This window comes from Magnolia sinica, chromosome 1, assembly GCF_029962835.1.
Source record: "Magnolia sinica isolate HGM2019 chromosome 1, MsV1, whole genome shotgun sequence".
In the NCBI taxonomy this organism is placed as follows: Eukaryota; Viridiplantae; Streptophyta; class Magnoliopsida; order Magnoliales; family Magnoliaceae; genus Magnolia; species Magnolia sinica.
Genome location: NC_080573.1, coordinates 68,912,501 through 68,925,715, shown reverse-complemented (window position 1 = coordinate 68,925,715; position 13,215 = coordinate 68,912,501). Strand labels below are relative to the sequence as shown.

At 37.6% G+C, this 13,215-nt stretch overlaps 1 protein-coding gene across 1 annotated transcript in view; it reads left to right on the top strand.

Annotated features, from left to right (window-relative positions):
* LOC131250776 (vesicle-associated membrane protein 722-like) overlaps nucleotides 1–13,215 on the top strand; it is a 72,618-nt gene that overhangs the window by 31,314 nt on the left and 28,089 nt on the right. The window contains exon 3 of the mRNA XM_058251087.1: nucleotides 12–132. Within this exon, the coding sequence (XP_058107070.1) occupies nucleotides 12–132 (121 nt within the window). The remainder of the gene's footprint in view (nucleotides 1–11; nucleotides 133–13,215) is intronic.

The following is a 13,215-nucleotide window of genomic DNA, read 5'->3' as shown; positions in this document are numbered from 1 at the left end:
TTGTATTGCAGGCCCAAACTAAAGGAACATATGCAGTACTGTGTAGATCACCCGGAGGAGATAAGCAAGCTCGCAAAAGTGAAGGCTCAGGTTTCGGAAGTCAAAGGTGTTATGATGGAGAATATCGAAAAGGTATATTCTGTAGTTCATTTCAAATGCACATCAATATGGTGGTTTTTCCCCTGGAAGGAGGCAAACGTGATTTTCTTACCAACCAAAGGGAGGAAAACAGACCTAAATATAAAACCACATCGGGGCAAACAAAAAAGACAAAAGAGGCCCCACAGCATGGGGCGGGCAACCAAGAGGAAAGAGAATCTCTAGGAGACAACTGCCTAAGCTGGGAGATCCCAAAGAGCTTTGATTATCTGGGGCAGAGGGGAAAGATCTCCTGTATTACTTGTAAAAGTCAGCCTATTCCAGACAGTAAGGAGGATATCACTGTAGACAGTGGTCTTGTCCTGAATTTTTGCTTGAAAATATGATGATTGCACTCCTTTCAAATATGGCATGCTGTAGCTCAAAGAAGCAGCCCAGATAAGGCTTAGATCATAGATTTGGAAGGTGTGGAATGACTTAAGAAAATAAAGGAATTCATCATGTCCAGCAGTTGACTGGGATGCAGCTGAATTCCAAATCCAGCTCGAGTATTGGCAGGCGAAGAGGATGTGAGCTACATTTTCTTGGGCGGAATTGCATAAAGTGCAACCCATCAGTAATAGAGATGTCTTGAGCAATAAGGTCTTTTGTTTTAAGCTTGGATTGAAGAGTAAACCAAGCAGTGTAGGTAAACTTGGGGCCATCATTCAAGCTATACCAAATTGGGAAGCCCACAGAACTTCAGGCCCGTTGTATAGGAAACTGGAATAAATGGCTTGAGAAGTGAATTGATCTGATAATGCATTCCTCCATGTAACACTGTCATCTCAATCTGAAATAGGAATATTTTCAAGTCTGCCAAACTGCATCCAACAAGGCTGTGTGGCCCACAAGCCAATTCCATCTCCTATTAGAGATGAGATCACAGACTTTAAGCTGCTCGATGATTGGGCTGCTTTTGTCTCAAAAAGACTAGTCAATAGTCATTGATCCAAGGATCATGCCATAAGAAGAAACTTTTACCATTGCTGAAGTTATATGATACATGAGTTTTGATGTGTTGCCTCATGCCCAATATGTGCTTCCAAATGCTAGAGGAGCTTGTGGAGCAGGAAGTACTCCAGCAACTTTGCCCTTGATATGTTTTGCGTGGATCTAATTAGTCCATAAGGATTTATGACCCAATATGATATGCCATAAGAGCTTTGCCATGCATGCTGCATTCCAAGCCTTTGGATTCTTTATGCCCAAGCCTCCATATTCCCTACGCTAGCAAATGTCTTGCCAGCTAATAGTGTAGAGGGATTTATTCTCCCAGACAGCCCAAAGAAAGATCCTAAGAATTCTGTCCACAGTAATAATGAGCCCCATATGAAGAAGAAATCAGCGGCCCAATATAGGGCCAAGGAGGATAAAGATGATTTGATGAGCTTAAGTTTTCTTGCAAAGGAAAGGAAGGATGCCTTCCACCCTGAGAATTTACGCTACTTGTCGAGGAGCTGATTACAATCTTCAATTCTCTTATCTTCTGGAGAATGGGAAGTCCTAGATAGTGCTTTAAATAGCGATGATGTCGGCCGATATATCCCACAATATATCTTGTATCCCACCTGTGCGATACAAAATGCACAGGTAGTGCTGATATATCCCACCTGTTTGATCCGGTGAGCATTTTCAAATTTTGACCTTTTTTTTTTTTGGCTATAAATCATGTTAAATCAGTGTCAAATGGTTACAAATATATGATTCTTCATGTTATCAATGAAAAATCACGGAATTGGAGCTTTGATTTCGAGATTTGGGGGAGATGGGGCAAGTTACGGAAAATTCAAAATTTCTCAATTTCTTGCAAATCAATTGCAAATCTTTGTATCCAAACACAAAATCAAACATGTATGTAACTTGATCTAGTGATTCTTCTTTTGCTTTTGAATGTATTGCTTGTGTTTTCATGCATGTCTTCTTACATTTATAAATTATATGAATATACTTTAAAAATATACTTATATCAGTTCAGTTGGACAGTGCATGTATTAGGACCCCATACAAAGGAAACCTCTATTATGTGCACTTTTTTTTTTTTGTAATGTTTTAATTTTTAAGTGTGTATTGATGTCCTTTTCAACAATCCTAGAAGTTTCCATGAAAAATTTGACCAATTTCTCAATGTTCCCATGTTTCCCAACAACAACGATACATTACGCGATACAACCAATATATCCCATGCGATAACTGATATATATCTATATCCCAAGGGTGTGATGCATTACGTGATAACGATATTTAAAACATTGGTCCTAGGTATCTAATAGGAAGGTTACCTGCTTGCATTTGAAGAGCTTCTAGAATTTGTTCCTTGCCCAAAGTGATTCCTTGGAGAGGAAAACACTGGACTTGGAAACATTGACTTCAAGGCCAGAGAATTTGTGAAATTCTATGAAACTTAAGCGATAGGATGGATTCAATGACAGATCATCAGCAAAAATTAAATGAGTGATTGAGCATTGTCTTCTTTCAAATGGGAATTGAATGAGATTATTCACCTTGTAAATCTCGAGCATGTGGGATAGATCCTCCATAAGGATTGCAAACAGGTGGAAGAAGGGGGATTACCTTGCCTCAATCCAAGATAGCTGTTGAAGAAACCATAGGGAATGCCATTTAGGAGGATGGATATTTTGGTGTAGTAACGCATTCTTTAATCCTTGATACCCATAATTGGGGAAACCCCATGGCAACCATTGCTTCAAAAAGAAAATTCCATCTCACATTTTCAAATGCATTCACAAGGTCCACTTTGATGCACGTTCTTTTATTACCCATGGCTTTGCTGACATCTAAAAAAAGATCTTGGCAGAAGAATATTTTCTGTGATATTTCTGTTGGCGATGAAGGCAGATTGAATTGGATTAATTAGAGTAGGCATGACCTCTCTGAGTCTGTTACTAAGCACCTTGGCTATGATTTTGTAAATGAATTTTGATAGAGAAATGGGCTTGAATTTGTTTGGCGTGGAAGCAGAGTTTTTCATTGGGATCAAGGCAATATGAGTACAATTTATTGATTTCAATATCCTATTGGAGGCGAAGAAGGATAAGACAGCTCTAATGATATCATCTCTAATGATATTGCCAAGTAGTCTTATAAAAGAAGGCATTGAAACCATCTGGACCTGGGGATTTGTTGGGGTTAGATTCATTAACCAGTCTCTTGATCTCTTCAGCAGTGACAGGCTTGCATAAGATCTGGGTTTGACTTGAAGTAAGCTTGCAAGGAAGATTTAAATGGTTGAGATCATGTTTAACAGTTGAGGAAGGAGGATCTAAGGTGGACAAAACAGCCCACAATGGAGTGAGGAGTAGCTGTTGCGATGATCCACGATATGAACAAGGATACTGTCCTCCCTGTCAATATGCAAAGATCATATCAAAATAGTTGTTATTGCTCCTATCATCACCTTGAGACTGAAAATGGGAATGAGATCCTGCTGCAGACTCTGTTGTTGCATAGTGTGTCCTCCATATGGACCATATCCATAGTCATATTTGGCCCATGCTGATGGTGTCGATGGACCATATCCATAGTCATATTGGCCCATGCTGATGATGCCTACTCTGTGTATAAGCACCATATCCATGTTAGGCCCAAGCCATTCTGTTGATATTGGCATTGTTGCTCTTGGGGTAGCTTAGCTTCCATATTTGTAAGGCCGATATGCATATGATCCTCCATACCTATATCCTGTAAGACATGACATCTGCTTAGCAGGTAGCAGGCAGACTTGATCTCATGGGTGCACTGCTAGAACTAGTAGCTAATGAGCTGGGTCTGGGACGGTGTCTAACATCATCCTGATGCCCCCTTATACGATGATCACCCTGGTCTATATCATTCATATATATGGATGCCATCTATACGTCATAAACTCACGCATCACCCCCGGCACCCTCATCGATGCCACCATCATCACCATAATCAGGAATAGCACCACTAGGATCCCAACCATGTCCTCCATCGTCATTGTTGTCATCATCAACTAACTGTGGTTGGGATTGTGAAGCTTGAGATGCAATACTCTACCCTTCTCCGTGTGCATGCCCTGTTTGTTGTGTCTCAGTAGCTAGTTATCCATGTCAATGCCTTCTATGTTTCTAAGACGACCCAAGACTAGAGTGAAGAAAGTCTCAACTTTTAAGACTCTCAAGTCTCAACTACAAGACAAGGACTAAAGACTAGAGTGAAGAAAGTCTTTATTCTCCCTCTCTCTCTTTTTTCTTTCTTTCTTTTGTTTTGTTCTCTCCTTCAAGTCTAAGTGTGTGACTAAGTGTAACTCTCTCCCCTTATCTCTCTCTCTCTCTCTCTCTCTCTCTCTCTCTCTCTGTTCCAATCCAAGTGTAAGTGTGTAACTCCCCCCCCCTCTCTTTTTTTTTCTTTTGTTTTGTTCTCTCCTACAAGTGTTAAGTGCATCTCTCCCTCTCTCTATCTCTATTCTCTCTCTCTTTATCTCTACATTCTATCTTTCTATTTTTCTTCTCTCCCTTTCGTCTCTTCTACAAGTCTACAAGTACTAGTGAAAGTGTGCAAGTATAACTCTCTTTCTCTCTCCCTCTCATACCTCTCTCATTTATTCTCTAATATTTAGTTACTTTAGTCTTTACTCTTTGGTTTTTAGCTTTTACAAGTTATAACAAGAAGAATTAATACACCACGTCTTCTTCCCAATCTTCTTCTTTGAGACCGAAGTCAAATGACTCGGGTTGGAGGTACGGGCACTATCGTAGTACTATGGAAAAGACTCACATAGTATGTGATTTATGTGTGTATGCGAGTTCTGGTGGCATTGCGTGGCACAAGTAACAGTGTAACACCTTGTACATGCATTAGGGTCGAATGTAAAAGCATGTCAGAAAATTACTCTAGAAAGGCAAAGGGAAGTCTTGGAGCATATGGATAAGTAATCAAGAAAGAAATGTGATAGTGCCCTACATCAAGATGAATTTATAGAGCAAGAAGCGTGTGAGGATATAAATGTAGTTAATATAGATGATGAAGCTATCACTACCCCCCTACATTGACAGGCCGATCTAGACCACTGGCCTTGAAAAGAGTTCGTGGGCATGGGCCCATGGATAGATGGAGTAGATCACACCCGAGGATGTGGTAAACCCAAGGGGTTGGGGCAAAGGGCTACCTCAAATACCATTAGAAAACCGGTATAAATAAAAAGATAGGAAAACTATTATTCAATATATTGCTAAGTGGTTTTACCAATCTGGTATTGCTTTCAACACAGTTAAAATGAAAAGTTTCAAAGTTATGGTTGAGGCAATATGTCAATTTGGACTTAGGCTTGAGTCTCATTCATATCATGAAATGAGGGAGACGTGCCTCAAAGTTGTGGTTGATTATTTACGATCCTTCATAGATGATTACAAGGAATCGTTGAAAATATATGGTTGTTCACTCATGGCCGACGAATGGACCGATAGATCTGGTCGGACTCTTATAAACTTTTTGATGAATTGTCCAGCTGCTGGGACAATGTTTTTGAAGTCCGTAGATGCGTCATGCCATTCTCATACTGGAGAATACTTACTTAAATTACCAGATAATGTAGTTGAGGAAGTAGTGGAGGAATACGTTGTCTATGTAATTACAGACAACACATCTTCATATGTAGCTGCCGTTTTCTTATGGAGAAGATGCGCTGTTTATTTTTGACCCTTTGTGTGACCCACATTGTTGATATTATGTTAAAATATATAGGTAGATTATTCTTAAAAGTGATTGCAAGGGCTACACTAATCACAATCTTTATGTACAAACACGCTCTTCTTCTTCATCTAATGAGAAAACACATTGTATGTAACTTGCTACGTTCAATAGTCACCCGTTTTGGTACAACCTTCTTAACACTACAAATATTGAATTAAAAAAAAAAGAAAAGCTGAACTTAGGAGGCTTTATAGTATCGGCCGATTGGACAAATGGGCCTTGGTCAAAGAAGGTTGAAGGGAAGCGAGTTCAACAAACAATCCTTTCGCAATTTTTTTGGACACAAGTGGTAAAGACACTAAAAGTGTCTGAACCCTTAGTCCTTATGTTGCGATCCGTGGATGGAGATGAGAAGCCATCAATGGGTTATATACATGATGCGATGGAGAGGGTGAGAAATAAAATAATGGACCATTTTAACTATAGAGGGTGTGATTACAGGCCCGTTTTAGATATTATGGATAGAAGATGGGGTAGCTATATGTCATCTCCATTGCATTCGGCTGCCTACATCCTTAACCCAGCCTATTTATTCGCTTCCATCGATCCGGTAGAAATACAAACTACACACATGGTTGGATTTATTGACATGTTGGAAAGAATGGTTCCAGATAGAGAAGAATATGATAAGATCTCAGCTCTACTAGACTTTTATACAAAGAGTGGGGGCATATTTTCAAGGGATATAGTCATCAGGCATCAGACAATGAAATTACCCATTAAGGAGTATGAATGTCTCATAAGTCTCACTGTTTAATGTTTTAAACTCTTACGTACAAATAGTTTTTTACAATCAAATCAATAAAGTCTAACATAATCAAACTGTTTTTCTCAACTGACTGGTGAGCTGCCTATGGAGTGGACCCGAACATGAAGGATTTAGCTCTAAAGAAGCTGGCCACGAGTATTCTTGGACTCACGTGTTCTGCTAGCGTTGCGAGTGCAACTGGAGCACGTTCGAGGCAGTAAGTTTGGAAAAATGGAAATGTTGTAGTTTGGTTTATAAATAAGTCCAAGTCTAAGCTAATGCCTAATGCACTTTTTTTCATGCAGATTCACACCAAGAAAAGGAATCGTCTTGAACAAAAGAAGCTCAACGACTTGGTCTTTGTCTAATACAATCAGAAATTGTAAGAATGATTCTAGGCTACGCAAGAAAAGCCTGGTTTCTATGACCCTATCTGCTTACATGAGAAAGATGCAGATAATGAATGACTCGTAGAGACAGAGGACCTGACCTTTGCTCAATTTGGGGGGGGGGGGGGATCAAGTTGAAGATCAAGATCAACCATTGGATGTTGATGAAATATTAATACATACAGATGATGAAGAAACAAAAGAAGATGAAGTATATGTGAAGGAGATGACTCCAATGATTATGGCAATGATGTCAATGGTGGTCATCAAATGGCACAATAGAAAATAGATCAATTTATATAACATTTAGTATTATTTTGTTAGTGTAGAACTTGTAAATTATATTTCCATTTTCTACAATAATACATAAATAGCTTGTTGATTTTGTTGTTACTTCTTACTTGTTAACTACAGTGTTGAATGTTGATGACCTGATGTTTGATTCATTGTTTAATTGATTTTATTTCTCTCAGATGTATTTTAAATACGTAAAATTAGTTATCTATTAACTTAGGAAAGTTTTCCCTAATATCTTTTATATATATATATATATATATTTGAAAAAAAATATGTGGTTGCATATGTGATTGTGTGATCACATTTATGCATAGGTGCAATTGCACATGAAGGCATATGCAATTCAACAACATTGATTAGGACCCTATACAAATGAATCCTATTATGTATACTTCTTTTTTGTGATTTTTTTTTTTTTTTTTTTTTTTTTTTTTTTTTTTTTTTTTTTTAAATTTAAAAATGTGTATTAGTGTCTTTTTTTAATAATCCTTGAAGTTACATTGAAAATTTTGACCAATCTTCCAGTGTTTCCCCATGTTTCGCAATAATAGTGATAAATTACGCAATACAAGCGATATATCCTGTGCGATAATCAATATGTATCTATATCCCAAGGGTGTGATACAGTACACGATGACAATACGGAAAACATTGGTTGAAGCAACTCCGCAACTCGTTTCCTAATAAAGTGCACCAATTAGTTATGATTTTATATGAAGCTCTAATAATTATATGCTGCAGTATCAACTTCTTTGATATATATCATTTTGCTAGCTATCTTATAATCAACTTCATTGGTTGTGACAACCAGAGCTCCCAAATGCTCCCTTATCTCATCTACAACAACAACAAGGAGCCAAACATATATACTTGGCATCTTTAATTAGACTAGATGCATCAAATGGCTAGTGGAAGACCGATTCTTACGAATAGTACACTATAGAATTGATTATTGACTTGCGGGCCCAGTTCGCCCGTTACACATATCATCACACTATATTCTTTCCAAAAACCATTGATAAGTATTTATGTGAATCTTTAATCTTCCACCAAACTATCTAGACATTTTCCTCTTAACTTCATGCGCAGGGACCTTAAATCTTTGGCAACATCGACTATATCATCAATGATGGGTTGATAATAAGGATTAGTCGTATTTGGAGGAATTCGGTTGAAGTAGAACTAGCTTGCAATGGCCACCCTCTATTGGTGACTTATAATATAGCGGAAGGGATTGTTTGTTCTCACATTCTATAACCTTACTAAACATAGAAATTGAAAGGACCGACCTCCTCATGACCATGGGAAAGTGGGCTTCTCAGTGGCTACTACTGCCACTCGGTATATCCATTATTGAGATCATTTGGAATATCATCTGAAAGGACTTGGTATCGTCTGAGTTGTATCGGTTCCGATAGTTGCACTTTGAAATTGCTACTTAAATCCATGATTATTGAGCCCCCATAATGGCTTGATTTGAAATGCTGCTTCTCTCTAAAGGATTGCATGTTGGCGTGTATTTCTCTCTAAAAGTTACTATATCTTCATCAACATCATCATTGTCGTTGTTGGAAATGTCAATGTAGCCAATTTGGAATTCTAACCCCGTTGCCTTTTTGTCATCTCTTGCTAATCCTCATTCATCTTCTTCTTGTTGTTTCTACTATTTTCTCCAAGTAGGGCATTTCTCATTTCTAGTCTAATCTCCATTGGTCCATTTGTACAACCTCGAGTCTCGCCTTTAATGTGCGTGAGATGCTCCTTAAATCGTGTGATTCCTCTAGGTACAACACTACGACATTAATTGCACTTTGTCTGTCACCTCCCACTTTCTCTTCGTGCAACCAACCAATATCATCAATGTTCTCTGCATATGATGCCATTTTGCCAATTTATAAACCTCCATAAACCTAAAAGCTTGATTTGTCAAATGGCAAGCTGTAATATCATTAAAACAAAACTAGAATAAATATACTCGTTAAAAAAACATATTCTAGAATCGATGAGTAAAAAAAAGAAAATTTTATTTATTTGTTTATTTTTATATAGAACCTAACATGAATAAAAAACATAGATCTAGTGGACCAAAGTCATTGTAACGATAATGTATTTAACTAACACACTTCATTATAAGATAAAAGCAGTACTATGAAAGAACCAAAAAATGATATATATATATATATATATATATTTGTAATTTTTAGTAAAAAATAATTAATAAATCGACAAACATATCTAAAGTTAATCATATTTGAAAATTCTGTTTATAACATAAGGTTATACGGAATCTAAAGAAAAACAACAAAAAAGTTTAGGAATTTTTATTTGTTTATGTTTTGGTCCTATGGAGCTCCCTCTTCGGTGACAACTTTTGTTTGGTTGCTAGGCCGGAAAAAGTTTTTATTTTTTAAAAGAGAGATGACAAAATTTTATTAAAAGCTTGCAAAACGTGAGAAAAGAATGCAATCCAACAAAAAAGTTGAAAAAAAACACTCAAGGGAATAGGGTAGCTGGAGCTGCCTTAACAAAAGCTGCCCAATCTCATTGACTCGTAACTTTTAAGATGATCTAATTAATCCCCTCATTCCCGAAATGACGACCATTCCTAGATCTCCAAATAACCCAGAACACCACCATAGTCAGCAACCACCAAACTGCTTTCCCAGACTTACCCACTCTACCTCCATGCCAAGTCCACAACAGATCTTCCACTGTTTTCTGCATAACCCAATTAGTGTGGAACAAACAAAGGAATTGGCCTTGGACTCTTGCCAAAAAAGTGCAATGAATGAAAAGATGATCAGTTGATTCCTCATTGTTCATACATATCAAACATATATTGGGAAGGACAAGCGCTTTTCACTGTAAGTTATCAATAGTGAGGATCCTCTTCTGCCCTACCAACCACACGAAGGCTGTGCAACCTGGAAAAGGGTTCTTACCATTGATCATTTACAAAGGAGGTCCCTGGTTCTCCTTAAATGTTTATCTCCTTAAATGGCTATTTTGGTCTATTTGGGGAGCTTGAAACATGCATTTTTGCAATGAGAATCCTGATGTAGAGGTCATTAGGAAGGTTAAGTTTCGGGACGGGCCGCTCATGTTAGCGAAACCTTGGGTGCCAATTTGTCCATCTCTTTGTGATTTTTGGGGGTATTCTTTCTCACTTTTGCGAGTTTCTTAATAAAATTGTTACTCTCTCGTTAATTGATAAACTCATAGATCTAAGATGGCATCCATGTGAAAATTATGTTTATAACATAATAGATTAAAAAGATTTTAAAGAGAAGCAAAAAAAAAAAAAGAATTTAAAATAATTTCTCAAAATTTTTTGATAGAAAATCGTTTTAAATATCATTGATCCATGGATCTATTCCCAAATCCATGTATCTACATCTTGGAAAAATATTGAAGCTAAAAACGATCACAAAAGACAATAAAGCATTAAAACATCTCTCTTTATAAAATGCACACATGGGTTTTCGCTTGTGAACTTCGGATTTTGATTTCAAAGATTTTGATGCAATTTTTGAAATTGCGGCTAAACCGCTAATTGAAGTATGGAATTATGTCCAAGTGTCCTAGAGGGGGGGGGGGGGGGGGGGGTGAGTAGGACTTTTCAAAAAATATTTACTTATTAAAACTAGACAATGCTTATCTTGAACTAATTTACCAATCAAATTACGTAAGTCAAAGTTACTCTAAGGCTTCCAAGCCTATAGAGGATCCAATCACAAAGGCTACACATGATTTACAAGTTAAGTAGTTAGCCTAGAGAGATAATGTATATGCGTGTGTGGGATGTGATTCCCAACAATACTAAACATTCATTCAATCATGCATTATAATTAAGCATTTCAACCATATAAGCATAATTAAATAGATGCACAAAGACAATCCCAAAACACAACGATATATAGTGGTTTGGCTACGCGCCTACTCCACTCTCGCTGGACGCACTTAACCGTTGAGTGTACCGGATTTCACTATCCAATGGTTTTAAATCAGGTTAACCATAAACCTTTACAACCAACATAAGGTTAACTAAGGTGTCTATACAAGACAACCTTAGGTTCCTACACAAGGCAACTCACTATGCCTACACAAGGCAAACTCACTTGTCTATACAAGGCAATCACACTTGCCTACACGAGGTAAACATACTTGATACTTGCCTGCACAAGGCAATGCATCCTACACAAGGATGCACAACGTATTCTCCCGTCGGAGGCCTATGAAAGGTCTTGGCGAGTTTGTATAATCAAACTCTGAAACCCTATCTTACACAAGGAAAGGGTTTCAAACACAATGGACTCTATTTACTTAAAAGTGAGTGAGCCTCTTTTTAGCATATGCTGAAGATGATCTTTCTTGTTGATGAAGAAGAGTCTTCGGCTCCCTTGATCCTCAACAGCAGTAGATGCTCCAATAGAAGTCGTCGGGTGTTGGGTCAAGGTATTTTGGTGAATCTTATCTATTAAATGTTGGTCTTTAAGTTTGGATGAGATTCCCAAAAGTTAGGCATTCACAGGATTCCAGCTCAATGATTTGCCAATAAATGAGTTGCGGGAAGATCTTTGAATGTTGGAGTTCATTTTTCAATCTAATCTATTGATTTTCCAGTGATTGCATTTAAGATTGGGTTGAAGGATGAACTCCCATGGGAAAAGGGATTTAAGATGGTAGGTGGTATTCTTCTAGCAATAACTCTCTTAAATCTCTCTTTTTCCCACTAAAGAACTAAGAAAACAAGCCCCCAAATTTATAAGCACAATTCCCAATGGTAAAAAAATGGCCAGATTTCTGTCAGGGTTCAATGTCATCGAAGGGCTTCGATGCCATTGAAGTTTCCTTCGATGTCATCGAAACCCCACACTAAGATTTTCATATAAGTGCTTGTTCAGTTCTGCTCGATGTCATCGAGTAATGTTCGATGCCATTGAAGGTGACCTTCGATGTCATCGAATGCTAACTCAATGTCATTGGGATTTTCTCTAGAAACGCATGGAGCTTGTTGGACAATTTGGTTCCCTTTTTCTCTAGAAATTTGAAATTTGATGTCATCAAAGGCAATTTGATGTCATCGAAGATTTTATGATTTTCTTTTAAAATCTCTCTGGACAGAATTGTCCCTATTTCGATGCAATCGATTAGACCTTTGACGTTATCAAAATTTGAATTTCGATGCTATCGAACGTTTGTCGATGTCATTGAAATTAATTTGATTTTCCTTGAAAGCTTGTTGGACGAACTGCTCCATATTATGATGCCATCGAACCATCTTTGATGCCATCTATAACTTACGTTCGATGCAATCGAAAGAGGTTCGATTACATCGAGAGACCCTTAGAGAATTTCAAGGTTGCTGGAGAAAGTGGCCAGGGTCTATGTAATCGAAGTGGGTTCGATGCCATTGAAACATAAGTTTCGATGCCATCAAACTTCCTTCGATACAATCGACCATTCCCAGCTAATTTTTCAGTTTGTTGTTGGACTATTAGGCCTGTTTTTCGATACCATGGAACATTGTTTGATGCCATTGAAACTTCCCTCGATTGCAACTTGATGCAATCGATTGGATATGAAATTTGCCAATTTATTCCAATTCTCCACCAACTATAAAATAGCTTAAATCTAAGCTTACCAAGGTTTTGCAAATACATTTTTTGGGTAGGATTAAGATCATTTTAATGGGTCATATACCTCATAGGGTTTGGTTAGGGAAGTGAGGTTTAGTTTACCTGTTGTGCACTCGTACTTCTTTGTCTTGATGAGTCTTGGGCTTGAAGTCTTCAATTTATGGCTCACTTGATAGACTGACTCGACATTCATGTATATTTACAAACAAGGGCACTTTCAATTTCCTCAATGGACACAACACTCCTAAATTACAATTTGTTTCTTCTC